General features: G+C 40.6%; 1 protein-coding gene and 1 long non-coding RNA gene across 8 annotated transcripts in view; one reads left to right on the forward strand and one right to left on the reverse strand.

Annotated features, from left to right (window-relative positions):
* BCAT1 (branched chain amino acid transaminase 1) overlaps window positions 1-20,614 on the forward strand; it is a 111,331-nt gene that overhangs the window by 75,181 nt on the left and 15,536 nt on the right. For all 7 annotated transcript variants that reach the window (XM_082419830.1, XM_082419832.1, XM_082419834.1 and 4 more), the window contains 4 exons: window positions 671-834; window positions 8,310-8,452; window positions 14,206-14,291; window positions 16,903-17,043. In XM_082419830.1, coding sequence (XP_082275956.1) covers window positions 671-834; window positions 8,310-8,452; window positions 14,206-14,291; window positions 16,903-17,043 — 534 coding nt within the window. The remainder of the gene's footprint in view (window positions 1-670; window positions 835-8,309; window positions 8,453-14,205; window positions 14,292-16,902; window positions 17,044-20,614) is intronic.
* LOC309640726 lies at window positions 5,075-8,260 on the reverse strand. The gene is made up of 2 exons (XR_014252361.1): window positions 6,449-8,260; window positions 5,075-6,134 (listed from the first exon to the last, which is right to left on the reverse strand). It is a non-coding gene; the product is annotated as an uncharacterized lncRNA (long non-coding RNA).

Below are 20,614 nucleotides of genomic sequence, written 5' to 3' on the forward strand. Positions count from 1 at the left end.
ATGATTTCGCATCATTGGCTTGTGATTTTCCAGTATTGGTGGGAAAGGCCATTTTCTATCTTTGTCATTCCTGATACGAATTCCTGAGTCCGTCATCCTCTTGTCTTTTGGGGGGGGATTTATCTTGTCTGGTGTCTTTGCTTCTACTGCAGCTACACTCTTGGTGTCTGCTGTCTCTCACTGTCAGCTGTGCTAATGGCACACTCCCCCAAGCCCACTGCCTGCTGGAGGCACTGGCGTGAAGCAGTCAGCAGTCAGAAGCAGAAGAGCAAGTTAGAGAAGCAAATATTAGGTTTCACCCCCAAAGACTGAAATCATGTCTAGCTTCTTCCCTTTTTCAGTTCCCAATCAATGCAACACTGAAAGGTGTTATATGGCTAGATGTTAAAAATATAATCCTCTGAAAAAGCCTACTATTTAAAAAGTTGATAAATTTGCTTTTCCTTTAAAATCTTAACTCAGAAAGCAAAAAGCAAAATGGAACTGAAGTACCCCCATTCTCGGTGTTTTCTTCTTGAAAGAGAAGATCATCGGGTTTTGTGTGACTCAACTTTAGAAGTAACAGCTGTCCGTAGTCCCTTCTGGGAGATTGTTACAGATCTGTTCTAGGCTTTGAGACTGGTGTCTGCATTTTAAGTTAACAGTTGTGTGTACTTTTGCTTTATTGCAGCCTTCTCTGGGAGTCAAGAAGCCTACTAAAGCCCTGCTGTTTGTAATCTTGAGCCCAGTGGGACCTTATTTTTCAAGTGGAAGCTTTAATCCAGTGTCCCTGTGGGCCAATCCGAAGTACGTAAGAGCCTGGAAAGGTGGGACCGGGGACTGCAAGATGGGAGGGTAAGTCAGTCTGTGTTTCTGTCTAGAGGAAAGAGTCCCTCATGCCCATTTAGTTATTGCCATTTCACTTCAATACAAGTACATATATTAGTATTTACATTGTAATGCTCATTTTTATTCTGTGTTTAGTTTTCAGTGTTTTGAATGTGCTAGTTGTTTAAAGGATAACTTCTGTGGCCCCCTCGTAAGGGAGAAACATTGACTGTTATATATAGGCAAGAGCTAAAGTAACTAAACCAGGAATAAAAGCAGTTCTTTGAATGAACTACCCCGGGATGCTGGTCCCTGCCCACAGGCTGAAAGTTGGCATTCAAGAGCATCTGGTGCTGGGGCCCAAGCTCCCAGTTGGCTCCAAGGAGTCCTGTCTGGGGACGATGCCTGCTTCACTGAAGTGCTGTCTTCATTGCCACAGATTGTAGACATACCTGCTGCCAACTGGCTGAGGGATAGCCCTGCTTTGGCTTGGTCAGGCCAGTCGCATAGGCCATATGTAGCTGGCTGGAAATAAAAGAGCATTTGCAAGTGTTAGACAAATTCAGGGGTGGACTTGGCCGTGAATCGGGCATGCCCTGATGGGTGAACAAGAATTGCTGGATTAACCAGCATGGCTCTTCCTTTGTGTGTATCACACACCCAGGGCAGCAGCAGGCCCGCAAGGTGACTCAGTGACCGTCTTCTGGGCCCTGTTACAAAATGTAGATTCATGGAGCCCTGGCAGAATTGAAGGATGTGCCGCTGGGATGCCAGAGAGACATTGACAGCTGGCTTTGACCCCTCCATAGACTTTATTTCCTTCTTTTCTACCAAAAAAATAAGCATGTTGACAAAATTCTGTGTCCTGGCATCCCTGTTGGTATTCCCTCATAACTGCATTCCCTCAAGGGGTTAGAGAAACCCTGTTGGAGCCCATTAAACTAGAGAAGTCACTTTTTTCCTTCTGCGCTAGAGCACTGCTTCCTGACTATGTCCTAGGCTAGCCAGGTCCAAAACTACTGTTGTTTGCTCTCTTGATGTCTTTTTACTTGTTCAGACTTCTTCACATAGCGTATGCATATGCACCACTGCATACCATCTGTATTACTCTATGAAAACTTCTCTTAGAGTGCAGGGAAGCAACAATCTTGATGAAGAGATAATAACTTAAGTTTCCCTTCTTTAAACCTTGCTCTCTAGCTCCCCCTACCTGCTTAGGGAAAAGTTAACATGGGAACACTGAGAAATTGGAGGGAAATCTTTAGTTTGGTGTCTAGGCAGATTGTTATTTGTTATAAAGAAGGTATAATGCAGTCTCACAGAATATATGGTCACTAAAGGGCAATTAAAAATTAATACTTTCTGGGACTTCCCTGGCAGTCCAGTGGTTGAGACTCCGTGCTTCCAGTGCTGGGGGCGCGGGTTCGATCCTTGGTCGGGGAACTGGGATCCCACATAACACGAAGCTCGGCCAAAAAAACAAATAAACAAACAAACTTTCTGTACAACATAAGGAGTAAGCCCCAGTGTTACTATGTACACCTAGTGTATCAACAATGGCTCATCAATTATAACAAGTATACAGCACTAGTGCAAGATGTTAATAGCGGGGAAACTGAAGTTGGGGAGTAAGGGTATATAGGAGCTCTATTTTTTGCTCAGTTTTTCTGTAAACCTGAAACTGCTCTAAAAAAGAAAATCAATTATAAAATAAATTAATAGTTAAGCTCAGTTGGACCAGGGTCTGTGGAAGTTGACTTGAAATCTCTTAGAGGAGAGAGTACTAGATCTCATAAGTAAAAGGAAAAATGGCAAGAGGGCAGGCAGGAACCAAAGAATGGACTTGTCCCACACATGCCTGTTGCTTCCAAGAAGTTCTAAAGCTCTCTACGCCTGTCCTTCCCACCTGGAGGAGTCCAAGGGAAACAAAGGATTTTGCATTTACCATCATCCGGTTTAGTTGACAAAGACTTTTGTCAGGAACCTTAGATTTGTGCATTATTGCTCTTTTCTAAACATAATTAATTTAATAGTTACCTTCTAAGCTTTTTTTAAAAAATCGATTAGTATTTATTAAATAGCTATTGATTTTCATAAGCTCAAGAACTTTCTGCTTTCAATCTCAGTGAATCGGAGGAAGGGAGAGGAGAATATATATATATATATTTAATTCTAAGATTATTTCACTGTTTTGAAGCCATCAGAGATAATATTATCCTTTTATTTCTAAGTGTACGTTAGTGAGAAAAGTAACAGTGGCACACGGTTGAAGGAGAGTTCTAGCACAGTGGTTCTCACCTGTGGGTGCAAATTGAAGTCACCTGGAGGAGCTTTGCCACTGAGTGATGTCTGGGTCCCCCTGTTAGAGATTCTGGTTTAGTTGGTCTGGCAGATAGCCTGAGCATCAGGGTTATTTTTATTGTGCAGCTAATCTTGAGAAGCACTGAGCTAGAAGCCAGTCTTTCATCAGAGGAACATCTTGATTCCCAGGCAATTTCTTAGTTAATTTGGACTGATTCAGACCTCTCCCTCTCTCCATCTTAATTTTCCTCTTTTTTTCCTTATATTCTCATTCTGCATTTGAATGCAAGCTTTGAAGTCAGAAGGACCTGGCTCAAAAACCTAACTGCCTTGGGCATGTTACTTGTCTAAGCCTCAGTTTCCTCATTTATAAAGTCAGGGTAATAATGCCCATTTTACCTGTGAGGATGAAGTGAGATAATATAAAGTGCATAGGACCCTGGCTGGCATATAGGGAGCTCTCAGCAAGTGTGGTGTTAGAACCTAGCAGTTACCAGAGTGGACTTGGGAATCAAATATCTGAGAGTCATACACATACGTAGTCATGCACATCACACATCTGCGTAATCTTGTACAATTAAGTCCTCTCTTCCTTCAGGTCCTCAAAAGTATAATAAAGTCTGGAGTTGTGTTGAGACAATTCATTGAAATAATGGGGTTAAGTACTTAGTACCCTGCCTGGTAGGTGGTACCCTCTCAACAGACAGTAGTTTCTATTGTAAGTCTCTCTTTCTTGTTTCATCTCCAGGACTCTCTTTATCTTAGGAGCAATCAGTTGGATTTCACACAGTAGAATTTACTCTTTGGGAAGGATGTATTTAATATTTCCATCTCCCAGATTCTATTTAAAATTATATTAAAATTTTTCCATGTAGACAGTTTTCCCACTTTTTCATTTTTCCCTTTCCTCCAAGAATATGTGTTTCTCTTCTGAATATTGGCAGCACATAGGAGGAAACCCAAATATATTACCAAGGTATCAATTACCCTGTGGCCATTAATAATACAGTTTACACCTGAGAGAGAATTTTTTTTTTTTTGGTTGCCTGGGTCTTCATTGCTGCGCGCGGGCTTTCTCTAGTTGCGGCAAGTGGGGGCTACGCCTCATTGCGGTGCGTGGGCTTCTCATTGCGGTGGCTTCTCTTATTGCAGAGCACGGGCTCTAGGTGCACGAGCTTCAGTAGTTGCAGCAGGCAGGCCCAGTAGTTGCAGCAGGCGGGCCCAGTAGTTGCAGCACGCGGGCCCCAGAGCGCGCGGGCTTCAGTAGTTGTGGCTCAGGCTCAGTAGTTGTGGTGCACGGGCTTAGTTGCCCCATAGCGTGTGGGATCTTCCCAGACCAGGGATCAAATCCGTGTCCCCTGCATTGGCAGACGGATTCTTAACCACTGCGCCACCAGCGAAGTCCTGAGAGAGAATTTTGATACACACTTGTGTTTGGGGAAAAACACCACCTATAAATAAATACTCCGTTTCCTTTCAATGCACTGAAACAGTTGGGGTCTTTAATTCTTTTTCCTGCCCAAGTAGCTTTATGATGCTGGGAAGCCATGGTTTTGATTCAACCATACTCTCAGAAGTGTATGTTTGTTTTTAGAAGTTTCTTTTTTTTTAATAAATTTATTTATTTATTTATTTGTTTATTTTTGGCTGCATTGGGTCTTCATTGCTGTGCGCGGGTTTTCTCTAGTTGTGGCGAGCGGGGGCTACTCTTCGTTGCGGTGCGCAGGCTTCTCATTGCGGAGGCTTCTCTTGTTGCGGAGCACAGGCTCTAGGCACACGAGCTTCAGTAGTGGTGGCACGCAGGCTCAGTAGTTGTGGCTCGTGGGCTCTAGAGCGCAAGCTCAGTAGTTGTGGTGCATGAGCTTAGTTGCTCCGCGGCATGTGGGATCTTCCCGGACCAGGGATCGAACCCATGTTCCCTGCATTGGCAGGCGGATTCTCAACCACTGAGCCACCAGGGAAGCCCTAGAAGTTTCTTTGAAAGGCTAGATATTCACACTGAAAATTCTCTATGTGCTTTTGAACAGACCAAAGGGCATTATACTTAGGAGAGAGAAATTGTTTCTTTATTTTCAGATGTTTGTCTCAACAATTTTATTTTATGAACTAGAGAAAAGTCAATTAAAATAGTCATTAAAAAACCTTAATTCCATTAGGATATAACAGGCTTATATAGCGTGTTTCTTAACTTTTATTATTTTATTTTTGCCAAACAATCTATGCAGTATATCAAGCAAGTATTTTTACTTGCCAGATGAATTCAGTGTTGCAAAATATGAACTGACTTGCTTTAGTTCATTTATAACCCAATAGTAGAAGTAAAAGAGCTGCATCTGGGCCTGCTGGCTCCAAACCCATGCTCTTTCTACCAGACTCCCCCTGCAGCCTGGTTTATACTCATTAAAAAGTACTCATGATTTAACTCAGTTATGGCCTATTTGCCATTAAAAACGAAAGCCTCCTGCATATCAAAATTGTGTCATCTCCAGATTGACCGATAATTTACATTTTATTACCTGTGTTTTGAAGTATACATATTGAGGGTCTTTTAAAGGAATCTTAACACCTTGGATTGAGTAAACCCTTTCATGCCGCAGATTGCAATAGCCCTATAGTATGATGCCTATTTCCCATAGCTTTCTAGAATAGTTTAGTTATTAGTCAATAGTCTTTGAGTTACAAGTCAGAAAACCAGCTCAAACCATCTTAAGCAGAGAAGGGATTGATTGGCTCATGTAAGTAGGACGGTAGCTGTGGACTAATAGGAGCTCAAATCATTGTTGCCAGGTTTCTTCTGCCCTTGCCTGTGTCCTGCCCATTCTGCTTCCTCCCCAATCTCTCTTCCCTCCCTTTCCCTCTGCTTCCATCCTACCTGCGTCTCTTGTCATAGCTTCTGGCTATGTGTTAACTTAGGGCTCTCCTACTTCAGAAGCCTTCTCCTTTGAAGGCTGGTGATTATGGACACAGTAGACCCAGGCTTACATCCTAGCACACAAGCTGCCACTACTCTCAAAGGGAGAAAAGGGCTTCCCTGGTGGCGCAGTGGTTAGGAATCCGCCTGCCAATGCAGGGGACACGGGTTCGTGCCCCGGTCCGGGAAGATCCCACATGCCGCGGAGCAACTAGGCCCGTGAGCCACAACTACTGAGCCTGCGCATCTGGAGCCTGTGCTCCGCAACAGGAGAGGCCACGACAGTGAGAGGCCCGCGCACCACGATGAAGAGTGGCCCCCACTTGCCGCAACTGGAGAAAGCCCTTGCACAGAAACTAAGACCCAACACATCCAAAAATAAATAAATAAATAAATTTATTAAAAAAAAAAAAAGGGGGGAGAAAATACATCTTTCAGGTTTCATACATTAAAATGAATGAGTGAATGAACTCAAAGAAGAACTTATGAGCAGCTTAGTTACTTGCCCACCCTTTTGTTCAGTTGTGGCAGGACAAGACGCTATGATTGTCAACCCAAGCAGAATGACTTGGCTCCGTGGGAAGAGCCAAAGAGAATATAGTGGGAAGAGTACGTGTGCAGATGAGAATGGCACGTAGCCACTATGATATATGGCTTTTGTGCTTACCTTACACTTTGAGTTAGACAATACTATAGTTTTTAATCTTGCCCAGATGTAAAAGAGATCATTAAAAGGCCTAGGTGGGTATTTTGTAGAAGGTAACATTAATGCTTTGTAGCAGTTATTGTTATAGGTTTGATTATTTCTGTGTACTTCTGGGGGCTTCATAGTCCGAGGTGGGTCTAGGGTTTATTTCCTAGGCCTGAGTGTCATATGGCAGTGCTTCTCAAACTTGTTTGCTAATATCCTCTGAAAGCCAAGGAAAGTGAATTTATATAACCAGGGGCATAGAAAGGCAAGCAAGCATCACATTTATTTGAGGACTCTCATGTTTTATCTAAAACATTGATTCATATTTTGTATTATACACCATAATTTTCCCATTTAAGTTTAATAAAAGATAAATTTAAAATATTACTTCCTTTTCTCCTAAAGCAACATAAAATTGGAGAACTCATTAATGAGGACAGTGAGAGAGCTAGGCATCGTTACGAATGAATCTGCCCATGCCAAATGAAATTTATTTTTTTAACATCTTTATTGAAGTATAATTGCTTTACAATGGTGTGTTAGTTTCTGCTTTATAACAAAGTGAATCAGTTATACATATACATATGTCCCCCATATCTCTTCCCTCTTGCGTCTCCCTCCCACCCTCCAAAGGAAATTTTAAGGTATAAAGAACGTTACTATTTCTTTTTAGTTTAGAATTCAGTTCTCCTTCCAAATGATAGACCATTTGTGAAAATATATCTTCTTAAAAAATGTCAATTCCAAGATATTTAAGTTTCTTATCTCTGTAGTTTGAGTTTATTCTCCACGGGCCGTGTGTGTGTGTGTGTTAAATGTCAATTGTATCTTACACTCTGATTCACAGAGGAAAGTGTTCCCCTGACAGGTTTACTTAAACTTCTCCTAGGAGTCAGGTAACAAATGAATGAATGAATGAATAAACTACTAAACTACATTGTCATTCCAGGAAGATATGTCATGTTCCTTTGATTTTGAGTAATCCAAGGTGAATAGTGCTGGTTGAGAAAAACAGGCTTTTGGAATACTTTTGGTTAAAATCAGGATTTTTAACATCTTGTCTCACCTTTTAGGGAATTTAGACATTGGACATTAGGCGTTTCTTGGTTATCTGAAAGGTCTCAGAGCACAGGGTTGGTGTTCTGCTAATTAATAGCTGTAACTTGATAGTAGTTACTTCTCTAAGCCTCAGTTTCTCATCTGAACCATGGAAATAATGATCGTGGCTAACTCACAGTGTTGATGTGGGGTTTAAATGAAATAATTCATGTAAAATTGATTGGTATGTGAAAAAAATACTCAATAAGTTTTAACTGTTGTTAACTTGTCTATTTCCCTGTGTTCTAACTTTTCAAGTTAGAATTCCATGATTTTTCTTTGCTCTCTCTTTCTCAAATGAGTGCAATTAGACCATTTAGGTTCTCTAATGGGTTTCCTTTAATATTATGCAGTTAACTAGAGAGTATATATTATTAAAAACATAGTACATTGAATACATCCACACGTGAATTAAAGACTTACTGGGAGGTAGGGGCTGAAGTATCGTCATAATCAGTCATAATTATAGTCATAATCAGTATGTTTCCTCTTTCTTAAAAGGAATTATGGCTCATCTCTCTTTGCCCAATGTGAAGCAATGGATAACGCGTGCCAGCAGGTTCTGTGGCTCTATGGAGAGGATAATCAGATAACTGAAGTTGGAACAATGAATCTTTTTCTTTACTGGATAAATGAAGATGGAGGTAATCCACTCAGATTTCAGCTCTTGGCTCTTTTTCAGTCATTTTCAGTGGGACTGGAAAGAAAAGAACTAGAACCTTAGAACAAGAGAATAAGTAGCACGCTTGCAAAATCTAAGAAATTCTGTGCTTTTGCTGTCGAAGTAAACATGAGTTTAAGTTTATAGCATTTATAAAGATTTTGAATTTTGTTTTTGTTTTTTGGCTTTAGATGTACTTACTACGGAGATGTCAACTGAAGGAATTTATTTATTTACTTGTTTGTTTGTTTATTTATTGCTGCATTGGGTCTTCGTTGCTGCGCTCGGGCTTTCTCTAGTTGTGGCGAGCGGGAGCTACTCTTCGTTGTGGTGCGCGGGCCTCTCATTGCAGTGGCTTCTCCTGCTGCAGAGCACAGGCTCTAGGCACGCGGGCCTCAGCAGTTGTGGCATGAGGGGTCAGTAGCTGTGGCTCGCGGGCTCTAGAGCACAGGCTCAGTAGTTGTGGCACACGGACTTAGTTGCTCCGCGGCATGTGGGATCTTCCCAGACCAGGGCTCGAACCCGTGTCCCCTGCATTGGCAGGTGGATTCTTAACCACTGCGCCACCAGGGAAGTCCCAACTGAAGGAATTTAAATCTCCACAGTTTGAAGATATGCTGCCTTATTCCCTTTACCATCTTATCATTTTTCCTATCTGAAATCCCTTGCATTTGGAGATGGTTCTCAGATCAATTCAGTGGTTATTTACCATATACTATGTATAAAATGCTGTAGTAATAAACACAGTCTACTGTTTCTACTGATACGAAATTGAGTGTACTCTCTTGTCGTAATTCATTTAACAGTCATTGCTCTTTCTGCATATTTTGACAATACATTAGAAGCCTTCCAGATTTACTCTGGAGCTCAATTTGAATGAAGAACACTATTTTTAAGGATAGATCGATCTATTTGGGTATTGTATTTAGATTCTGGTTCATTCGAGACTATTAATATATGTCTACTGTAAAAATCAGTACATCTTTGTTACCTTTAATATCCTGAATGCTCACTTTATCCCTCTTTGTGATTATTTTTTTTAATTAGTTGGCAGAGACCACAGCAGTTCGGTGATGTTTTGGCAAAGTCTATGGTATTAGATTAAATGGTATTTTTCCCAATAATGGAGGGAAAAATACATATATTTGCATTTATTTTCATTAGAATTTTAATAATCAAAAAATTTAAGAACATTTTTAGGCCTGTTTACATTCTTAGGCTGTTCATTTCACAGTACTGAGTGTTGCGACTAGAAATGTAAAATGATAAGTTTCTAAATACTTGTGAAGTCTCGGGATTGGTTTTAATTAAAATTTTAAATGAAATTTTAATTTTAAAGCAGCTATAGTAGCCTCTATTGCTCTTTTGTTATTTGGCTACAAATAGAGGAAAATGGTGATTCAAATGTGGCTGACTTCAGAGCTAATTTGAGCATTACTTGCAGAGAGTTATAAGATGAGCCTTATAGTTCAGTCAGAGTTAGAATAAACAGAAGGTGTAGTGAGTACACCATGTCCTGGGGTTGACCATTGATAATCCTTAGCATATGAAAAGCCAGGTATAGATCATGCTCATTCTTCCACACCTGCTGTTTGTACTTGACACTCTTGAAAAACAAAATATGTACTGGAATATTTGTGATTTCTAAATTTGAGTTATTTTCTATGACCTGTATCAAAAGCCGTGCTTGAAAGTTGACAGCCAGTGTTGGACAGGCAGTATTACTTAGGAGATAATAAATTGATTGAACTCATTCTTTCCACTTGCCCACTGGCATCCCCACCCCCCAGAAAACCCACACAACCCCAGACAAAACCAGTTACATCATACAGAAGTGGCACCATCCTTATTTATGGATGGGAGACGTCAGGATTTAAGCACAGTCTGAATCAGAGCTACATGATTTCACCAGAAACACCAGAAACTGTCCTGGTGAAAAATGACCCCTTATGCAAACAGTAATCATGAACCACTTCCACCATGGCTTTTAAAAGTCAGAAGACAAATGAATGAATTTGTCTCTGGCTCTTATAAAATATACAAGACCTTAAGAGTTACTCTTCAGGTTATGGTTGCCTGAGATAACTTTAGTTTTAATGTGACGATCCTCCTTCAATTTGAGGCTGTTCACCTGCCAGATCAGATAAAATTTGAAGGAAGGAGAAAGGAAATGGAATAAATGTTTGAACAGTACTCTGAGAGAAGTAAGTAGAATGTCAGGAATAACCTTTGGGCTTAAAAAAAAAAAAGACATTGAAGCAACTCCCCGTAACTTTGATGTATACCGCGTGGCTTTAGGAAAATACAAAGAATAATATTGAGTTGAAAATCAGAAAAATATTGATTTTCTTCCCCCCTTCCCCAAATTTACCAAAAGCAGAGCTCTTCCCATGAGCACCCACTCTCACTGCTCCTTTGGGACAAAGTGGCTGCCACAGGGCTGTGCACTGTTTTGTGGCACTTGGCCTGAAACTCATGTGGTTTTTTGTTTTGTTTGTTTTTGTTTTTGTTTTTGAAGCAGAGAGAGATTTATTGCAAGGCCGTGCAAGGAGAGAGGTGGCTCATGCCCTGAAAAGCCTCGAGCTCTTATTTTTGTTTTTAAATTGAAGTATAGCTGATTTACAATGTTGTGTTAGTTTCAGGTGTACCACAAAGTGATTCAGTTATATATACATATATATGTGTGTGTGTGTATATATATATTCTTTTTCAGATTCTTTTCCCTTATAGGTTATTACAGAATACTGAGTATAGTTCCTCGTGCTGTACAGTAGTAGGTCCTTGTTGGTTATCTATTCATGTGGGTTCTGATTCCAGTAACAGCAGCCCTGGTTGTAAGGTTGCACGGCCCCGAATTCTCCTTTTTTATTCCGTTGATGAGTAATTTAACACACACACTTGCTAGTCACTGTTGAGAAAACAGTTTTATCTTGTACCAGACACTGGAGCTACCTTGAGAGTAAGACTCAGTTGTTGTGGTTGAGTTCACAGTTGGTTTGGGAGGCATTTACACCGCCTCTGCTTGGCGTACTCTTCCCGCATGACTGCTCGCTCCCCTCCTTCAAGGCTTTGCCGCATACCCCACTCTCAGTAAGGCTTTCCCTGGATACCTTAATACAAATCTTAAACTCTCTCCCCCAGCACTCCCTATCGCCTTCCCCCTTTTTTGCCTCCATCATCTGACATACAATTTAATATAATTGTTGGCCTCTGCCTGTTAGAAAGTAAGCAAGGAGTTACGTCGGCTTGGTTCACTGCTGTATCCCTGGTGCTTAGAACAGCCAACGGCACTGATACTGTTAGACACTCAGTATATATTGTTGAACGAATGAAGAATTGTGCTGATGGTGTTTGGGGTATTCCTGGTTCCCAGTAGTGCTTGAATTTGGGAAGTCACAGATGAATCCCGCTGTTATTGCTTCTAAATCCTTCATCTCCCCAAAATGATTTCTCTGTCAAGAACGAGCTTCATTTGTAGGCTCTCTTTTCCTCCTGTTGAGCAATCTGGAGCCCGTTTTGGCTCTTGTAAGCATGTTTGTGGTTGCAGGAGGAAAATGAATATTTCTCACCCAAATGTTGTCATGTCATCATCTCTGTCTGGCAACCAGAGAAGCAGATGTTCTGTTCCTTGACCTCAGGCTAGTGGTTACAGTTTTGGGTGTTAAATATATTTCACAAAACTGCATTTGCACATGAGGGGCCGCTGTTTTCATTTAACTTTATGCCGTCTTAGAGCTCAGCAAGTATTAGGAAAGGTCCCGTTTGGGAACACTAGAAGTGTTTGTCTGTATGTGTGCAGTGTGTATGCATACGTGTACACACATATAGATCTATACATTTATATATCCAGCTAGCTTGCTATTGCAAAACACATGTTTATTTTGAGACAGACACTTGTAAACAAGACAAAAAGTAGCCCTAAGAACATTGCCAAGAACAAATTTTCTTCGAGAAGTGATTTTCGGCAGATGATTTTTAGAAATAAAATTCAAAGAAATCATACTGCTGTATCCTAGCAAAAAGGATTATTCATTTATTTTCTTATTCAAAAACATTTATTACATACCACTCAGGGCCAGGCACATTGCTGAGTTTTGGGGACACAGGAATGAACATAAGAGTTTTGGTCTTCCAGAGAGCTGGGTTGTTGAGGATGTCTGATGTGGCCACAGTGGAGCGGGTGAGCTCAGACCACAGTTTACGAAAGAAAGGGCGGTGGCCACAGTGTTGGGAGACTTAGGCTCTGGTCCTGACTGTCCCCCAGTGTCACCAACCTTGGCAAGTCACTTATGTTTTTAGGGCCTCGGTTTCTCCTTCTATAAAATAAGGATTGCACTAGGTGATTTCTAAAGTCTTTTTTGCCTGCATCAAATGGCTTTGGAGCTCAAAGACTGATCTCTACACTGCTTTAGCTACCCGGTGGCCCTTTCCAGCATCCTTGTGAATTCCTCTGCAGACACATGCTGGGCAACCCATCATCTGTTACCAGGCTCAACATGTATATAAAGTGATGGTGGAAGGTTTGAATTTCTCACTAGATTCAGCTTCCTGGGTGAGGAGGAGGGCGGATGTTGAGTACGAGAGGCATCCTTCTGTAAGGAGGCTTTGTGGCCGGCAGACCACACTGACTCCTGCAGACTGGTCATAATGCCAGCCCTTGCCACGGTTGGGAGTGTCTGCGGTCATTCTCAGAGTAGACCAGTGTCTGGGCCTTGGGTCTGTGAGTCACCCGTGGAGTGTTATTTTGGGTTTTTTGGATTTCTTTTTTTCCTTTTTTTTTTTTTTAATTTATTTATTTTATTTATTTATTTTTGGCTGCATTGGGTCTTCGTTGCTGCGTGCAGGCTTTCTCTAGTTGTGGCGAGCGGGGGCTACTCTTTGTTGCGGTGCGCAGCTTTCTCATTGCCGTGGCTTCTCTTGTTGCAGAGCACGGGCTCTAGGCTTGCGGGCTCAGTACTTGTGACTTGCAGGCTCTAGAGCGCAGGCTCAGTAGTTGTGGCGCACGGGCTTAGTTGCTCTGCGGCATGTGGGATCTTCCCGGACCAGGGCTCGAACCCGTGTCCCCTACATTGGCAGGCGGATTCTTAACCGCTGCACCACCAGGGAAGCCCCTTCTTTCTTTATTATTTCTTTGTTAGCCATATACACGCCTGAGCCCATTACGTCTGAATCTCAGAGGGTGAAGTCAACATCTCCATATTTGATGTGGATACTTCACCAGACTTGAAAATCACTCTGGAGAGACTTGTCGAAGGCCAGTGTGGGAGCAGTGATGGCCTGAGTGGGCACGCGCACCTCTTAGGGCTGGGTTTCTCCACAGTATTCATAGAAGGTTCGGTAATGCCCAGTGTTTCTGAGTAAGGGTCTCTCTACATTATCCTAATTACTAACCAGCTTTAGTCCACTAAGGTAAATTTTGACTTTGGAATGTTCCTCTTAAGAGTATTTTATAACTCTTACTGTTTGTTAGAGGGAAGCCATCTCATTTTTCACAGGTGAAGGGTAAATCGAAGATGGTAGGATGACTGATTTCCTTTCTTGTTCCTTTTTTTTTTTTTAAACATGAGGATCCACCTGAAGTATGAGTTGATTTGGAAAATTTGACAATGCAGAACAGTGACCTCCTTTTCATGTTTATTACCAGCAAAATTGCAAGAAGCTTTTTTTTTTTTTAATGGCTGTTGATAAAAGGCACGGCTAATAAAGTTTGAAACTATTCCAATTTCTAATTGACAGAGGAAGAACTGGCAACTCCTCCGCTAGATGGCATCATTCTTCCAGGAGTGACGAGGCAGAGCATCCTGGACCTGGCACACAAGTGGGTGGGTGCCTTTGACATGAACCACTTTTATAAGCATGGAACAAAAAGTAATCAAAATAAGTCCAGCTTAGTGTTGAAATAATATCCTGTAGTTCCAACCAGTGCTGTCTAATCTTTAAATCTTAACTTGAGTGAAAAGAACTCTTCTAGAAGGACTGTCTTGGCGAGACTATCAAGTAAGTATTGTTTGTAGGGAGGGCAGGCAGAAACTAGTTTAGCAGGTCGTCCTAGTGAAGAAGTATTCTAGTATTAGTCCCAAGCTTTATACCAGGTGTCTCCTACCGACTCTTCTGGCTTATCCTACGAGCGCTTCCTTTTCGCCAGCCTTTAACTTTTCAAGTCGGAGTGTGCTGTTTCCAAATGGCAGTGGTACGTAGTCCTTCCCTTCCTCTATTTATTCCAGTGTAACTGTGCTAGAAGTTAAAGAATTTTAGTGACATATAAATGCTTACTAACATGACATTATTAGTTTCGCTGCCTTCTTTCTCCCTCCTTCCTGCCCCCTGTCCTCCCAAATTCACATACATGCTTATTTTAAAATCTAAACATTCAAGCAAATGTAAAGTTGTTTTCAGTAGCCTTTGTGATTCAAGTGACACAGCCACGTGTGTTAAACCATTCGGTATTGGAAATGACTTAGCATATTCAAGATGAATGTTGAATGAGTTGATTAATCTGGCAAAGGTTCCTGGATGGGACTTTTGACCCATGTATTGAAATGGTCTCCAAGGGACAAGAAAAGGCTTTGAGCAGACTGTGGTCAAACAGTGCTAATAGGGCAAATGTTTAGAAACACACACATCTACGAGAGTACAGTTTCTCTGGAAAAGGCTTTGGAAATAGAGAAAATGTGCTATAAATAATTCTACAAAACCCTGAAGTAGACAAGACCCAACTGCCACATGCTGGCTGGCACATTGGGCATGACATTTACAAACTGTTGGTATAATTTCAAACAGCTTGCCCTGTCCTAATTGTGTTTTCAATTGGAAAGATGTATTTTCCAAGCTCAGTAATTTTTGTTTTATTAAAGAGAAAAATCAACCAAGTACAGAAGGTTTGATGAGAAGTTCCAAGTGGAAATTCCCCCACGCTAATGATTTGCTAGCATGAAAAATAGGTTATTATGGAGGAAGTTTCTTCCTGACTCCTTAGCTATAATTTATTTTTAAAACTGTGAGACATAAATGCCAAGAGGCATGCGGGGGGTCACCACTATTTGCCAGATAGGGGAAATTGTCCAAAAATAAGTGAGGGTGAGCAGAGTAAAAAGAATTCTGTTTATGTACAAGAGATTTCTTTTCTTTTCTTTTCTTTTCCACAACGCAGACCTCAGCTTGTTCTCACTTGGCTGATTTTCTGGAATTTATTTATTTATTTATTTACCTTTGTACATCTTAATTGCAATTGCAGACTGAGATAGGTTGAAACTTACAAAGAGCCATATTTCTGTTGCAGGCATATTTCCCTACCCTTCCAAATATACTTACAGCATGATGCATTCTTCTTCTAATGTTTTGAACCTTGCCAAGGGCTGTGATTTCCATTTTTATCTGTTGTGGATTTGTAGATTTTAAAAAATACTCTCATCTTATTAAAAAAAATGTATTCATTCTTTGTTGCCCTTAATTCAAATAGCCTCCTGACAAGCTTTGAACTTTAACCACTAACACAGGAGAATGAGAGTTAAACAGATTAAAGAATGAGTATTAAACAGATAGTTTAAACATAGCTTAAAAGCATCAGATTTTTTTTTCCCACTTCCTATCCTTGAGCAAATAAATAGTTCAGCTTTCTATGATGAAACTCAACCTAATACAGCATCAGAGAGAAGGAAGAGGATTGCTGCTATAAAGTCGACTGAATCAGTGAATTTAGGAAGAAAAAATATACAATGTAATTTCTCAAATAAAGTCCAAATACACTATCTATGTTTTAAAGTAATGAAATGTTTCAGATATTTAAATTCAGTCTCTGTTTCTACTCCATAAAAGAAACAGTAGAAAGAGGACCAAATTTGGAGCCAGTCATTATCAGACCTGAGTTCAAATCCAGTTTCTGCCATTTACTAGCTGTGTGGCCTTCGGGGTGTCACTCAGCCTCCTTGAACTTTAATTTCCTCATCTGTAAAATGGGGATGATAATACCCACCTTAAAAATTAGAGAACGTGGCGTGTGGTGGATGCTCGATAAATGGTAGCTATAATTATTAATACTGGATAATATATTTTCTCTTATGATAAATAGGGTTTAGAATACACATTAAGTAGCACTTGGGGTGCATCAGCTTGTGAGACTTAGGCCATGATAACAAATAAAAGGCAGAAAAGCAGGCATGTATTAAAACATACCATATACTCTTATCATGCTGATCTTATATTTTATATTCTGCTCATCTCATTTAAAGATGCTGTGACCTTGGAGTAGGTTGCTTAGCATCTCAGTGTGTTTCTCAATAAGATGGTGTCGATCTCTCCAGCTTTCCCTCTAAGGACAATTATGACATTATCTGAGTTCAGTCAGAATGTAAAGTAGAATGGTCCATACCACAGGGCATTTTTTGTATGCCTTTTCCTTAAAAATATATTTATTTTTATTTCTATTCCAAACAGGGAGAATTTAAGGTGTCAGAGAGGTACCTCACCATGGACGACCTGACCACAGCCGTGGAGGAGAACCGCGTGAGGGAGATGTTTGGTTCTGGTACCGCCTGTGTTGTTTGTCCAGTTTCGAATATACTGTACAAGGGTGAGGTGAGACACTGTTTCTTCACTTCCTATCATTTTCAAACATTTGCCTATAATTTATTTCTTTAAATATGTGGACAAAGTGCTAGTTGGACCCAGGATGCAAAGGATTTTTTAAATAACTTGGCGTTCTGTGAACTGTGGCAGTTTGTCCCGATGAACTTGTGTTAGCAAATGACTTACTCATCTTTCCAGTGGTTTCCCGTAAGCTCCAACAGTTTTGTCCTTCGTTATCGTACCTGCTTTACATCAGTTTAGGGATTGGAGATGTACCAATAGACTTACACTCATTTCTTTCTATCATCTCACTAAGGAAGGTTTTACAAGTAAGTGAAATTTCAGTCTCTGGTTTCCAAAAGTACTTCTAAACTACTAGAGTAGGAATAGCAAATTATTAAAGAAAACTCATTTGAATGATCAACTCCTACATTTTTCATCTTCATCATCGTCATCATCATTATTATTATTTTTTTAATTTATTTATGGCTGCGTTGGGTCTTCGTTTCTGTACGAGGGCTTTCTCTAGTTGCGGCAAGTGGGGGCCACTCTTCATCGCGGTGCGTGGGCCTCTCACTATCGCGGCCTCTCTTGTTGTGGAGCACAGGCTCCAGACGCGCAGGCTCAGTAATTGTGGCTCACGGGCCCAGTTGCTCCGCGGCACGTGGGATCTTCCCAGACCAGGGCTCGAACCCGTGTCCCCTGCATTGGCAGGCAGACTCTCAACCACTGCGCCACCAAGGAAGCCCATCATCATTATTAATTAGACCACTTCATAAAAAATTTTCATTTGGCAAACCTGATGCATTTACTAAAATCTCTCAGAAGGAATTCAAGCATTTAGTTAGAAGAAATTTCCTCCTAGTAAATTAATCTTGTTTATATGTGCTGTACATCCATTTTCTTGTTAGTTTTTTTACTTTCCTCTTTACAACACAGCTCCAATACTTATGATTAACATCATCATCTAACTTCATAATTCAGAGGCATGTGGGCGTTATTTTTATAATGTGAATTGGCTTAAATTGCTCATAATAAATAAAAATTCTGTTGGTTTTTTGGGTTTTTGTTTGGTTTGTTTTGTTTTATTTTTGTTTTTGGCTGCATTGGGTCTTCATTGCTGCACGTGGGCTTTCTCTTGTTGCGGCGAGTGGGTCCTCATTGCAGTGGCTTCTCTTGTTGCAGAGCTCGGGCTCTAGGCCCGTGGGCTTCAGTAGTTGTGGCTCATGGGCTCTAGAGCACAGGCTCAGTAATTGTGGCGTATGGGCTTAGTTGCTCCGAGGCATGTGGGATCTTCCCAGACCAGGGCTCGAACCTGTGTCCCCTGCATTGGCGGGCAGATTCTTAACCACTGCGCCACCAGGGAAGTCCCTTCTATTGGTTTTTTTGGGGGGGGGGTTTGGACATTTTTATTGGAGTATAATTGCTTTACAGTGGTATGTTAGTTTCTGCTTTAGAACAAAGTGAATCAGCTATACATATACATATATCCCCATATCTCTTCCCTCTTGTGTCTCCCTCCCTCCCACCCTCCCTATCCCACCCTTCTAGCTGGTCACAAAGCACCGAGCTGATCTCCCTGTGCTATGCGACTGCTTCCCACTAGCTATCTATTTTACATTTGGTAGTGTATATATGTCCATATATACACTACCACTCTCTCACTTTGTCCCAGCTTACGCTTCCCCCTCCCCATGTCCTCAAGTCCATTCTCTAGTAGGTCTGTGTCTTTATTCCCGTCTTGCCCCTAGGTTCTTCATGACCTTTTTTTTTTTTTTTAGATTCCATATATATGTGTTAGCATACAGTATTTGTTTTTCTCTTTCTGACTTACTTCACTCTGTAGGACAGACTCTAGGTCCATCCACCTAACTACAAATAACTCAATTTCATTTTTTTTTTATGGCTGAGTAATATTCCATTGTATATATGTGCTACATCTTCTTTATCCATTCATCTGTCAGTGGACACTTAGGTTGCATCCATGTCCTGGCTATTGTAAGTAGTGTCTCAGTGAATATTGGGGTGCCTGTGTCTTTTTGAATTATGGTTTTCTCAGGGTATATGCCCAGTAGTGGGATTGCTGTATCATAACGTAGCTCTATTCTTAGTTTTTTAAGGAACCTCCATACTGTTCTCCATAGTGGCGGTATCAGTTTACATTCCCACAAACAGTGCAAGAGGGTTCCCTTTTCTCCACACCCTCTCCAGCATTTATTGTTTGTAGATTTTTTGATGATGGCCATTCTGACCGGTGTGAGGTGATACCTCATTGTAGTTTTGATTTGCATTTCTCTAGTGATTAGTGATGTTGAGCATCCTTTCATGTGTTTGTTGGCCATCTGTATATCTTCTTTGGAGAAATGTCTATTTAGGTCTTCTGCCCATTTTTGGATTGGGTTGTTTGTCTTTTTGATGTGGAGCTGCATGAGCTGCTTGTATATTTTGGAGATTAATCCTTTGTCAATTGCTTCATTTGCAAATATTTTCTCCCATTCTGAGGTTATCTTTTCATCTTGTTTATGGTTTCCCTTGCTGTGCAAAAGCTTTTAAGTTTCATTAGGTCCCATTTGTTTATTTTTGTTTTTATTTCCATTTCTCTAGGAGGTGGGTCAAAAAGGATCTTGCTGTGATGTATGTCATAGAGTGTTCTGCCTATGTTTTCCTCTAAGAGTTTGATAGTGTCTGGCCTTACATTTATTTCTTTAATCCATTTTGAGTTTATTTTTGTGTATGGTGCTAGGGAGTGTTCTAATTTCATTCTTTTACATGTAGCTGTCCAGTTTTCCCAGCACCACTTATTGAAGAGGCTGTCTTTTCTCCATTGTATATTCTTGCCTCCTTTATCAAAGATAAGGTGACCATATGTGCATAGGTTTATCTCTATTCTATTGGTTTTTAAATTCAACATTATAATTATTTTTTCCTCAGCTGGGTGGATTGATTTTTTTCTTTTTCCTGCTAATTTTAATGGTGGTTGCTTCATTGCTTGAGATTTTCAAACTTGGCTCCTGACATAATTCCATCTACAGATTGATTTTTCAAGGGAGATGAATTATTCTATTATATGTGAATGCTTACACTGATTATAAAGCTAGTTTCACATTTTACTATGGTAATATCTAGGTAATATATTATCAGTCCACTTTTTAAATGAACTAAAATTGTCATTAGGTCAGATTTTTAAAGTCCAATTATTACTTCTCCTCTAGAAGTAAGTTAATAAAGTTTAACACATTTTTATGGTTTTGTCTTAGGGGGCCATTCAGAACCAAAAGGTACATCGAATTATCCTATTATCCTAAAGGGCATAATAAGAAAAGTAAGAGTACGGACTCTCTACTAAAATCCAACTATCAAAAGCCTGCAAGCCAGCGAGGCATGAATGGGCATGACTCAAAGTATAAATTAGGGCACATAAAATCTCTGTGCCCCGAATTTAACCATGCTGTCCAACTTTGTGGAATTTGTGGCCCCTGGAAGTTTGGCTTAGAACAGACAGATTTGGCAGCCCCTTTTGTGAAGACATGGACTTGCTTCAATTTATGTCCCTGAAATGACTTGCTTTAATTTGCCGCAC

Source organism: Balaenoptera physalus, assembly GCF_965194825.1.
Source record: "Balaenoptera physalus genome assembly, chromosome: 13".
Lineage (NCBI taxonomy): Eukaryota > Metazoa > Chordata > Mammalia > Artiodactyla > Balaenopteridae > Balaenoptera > Balaenoptera physalus.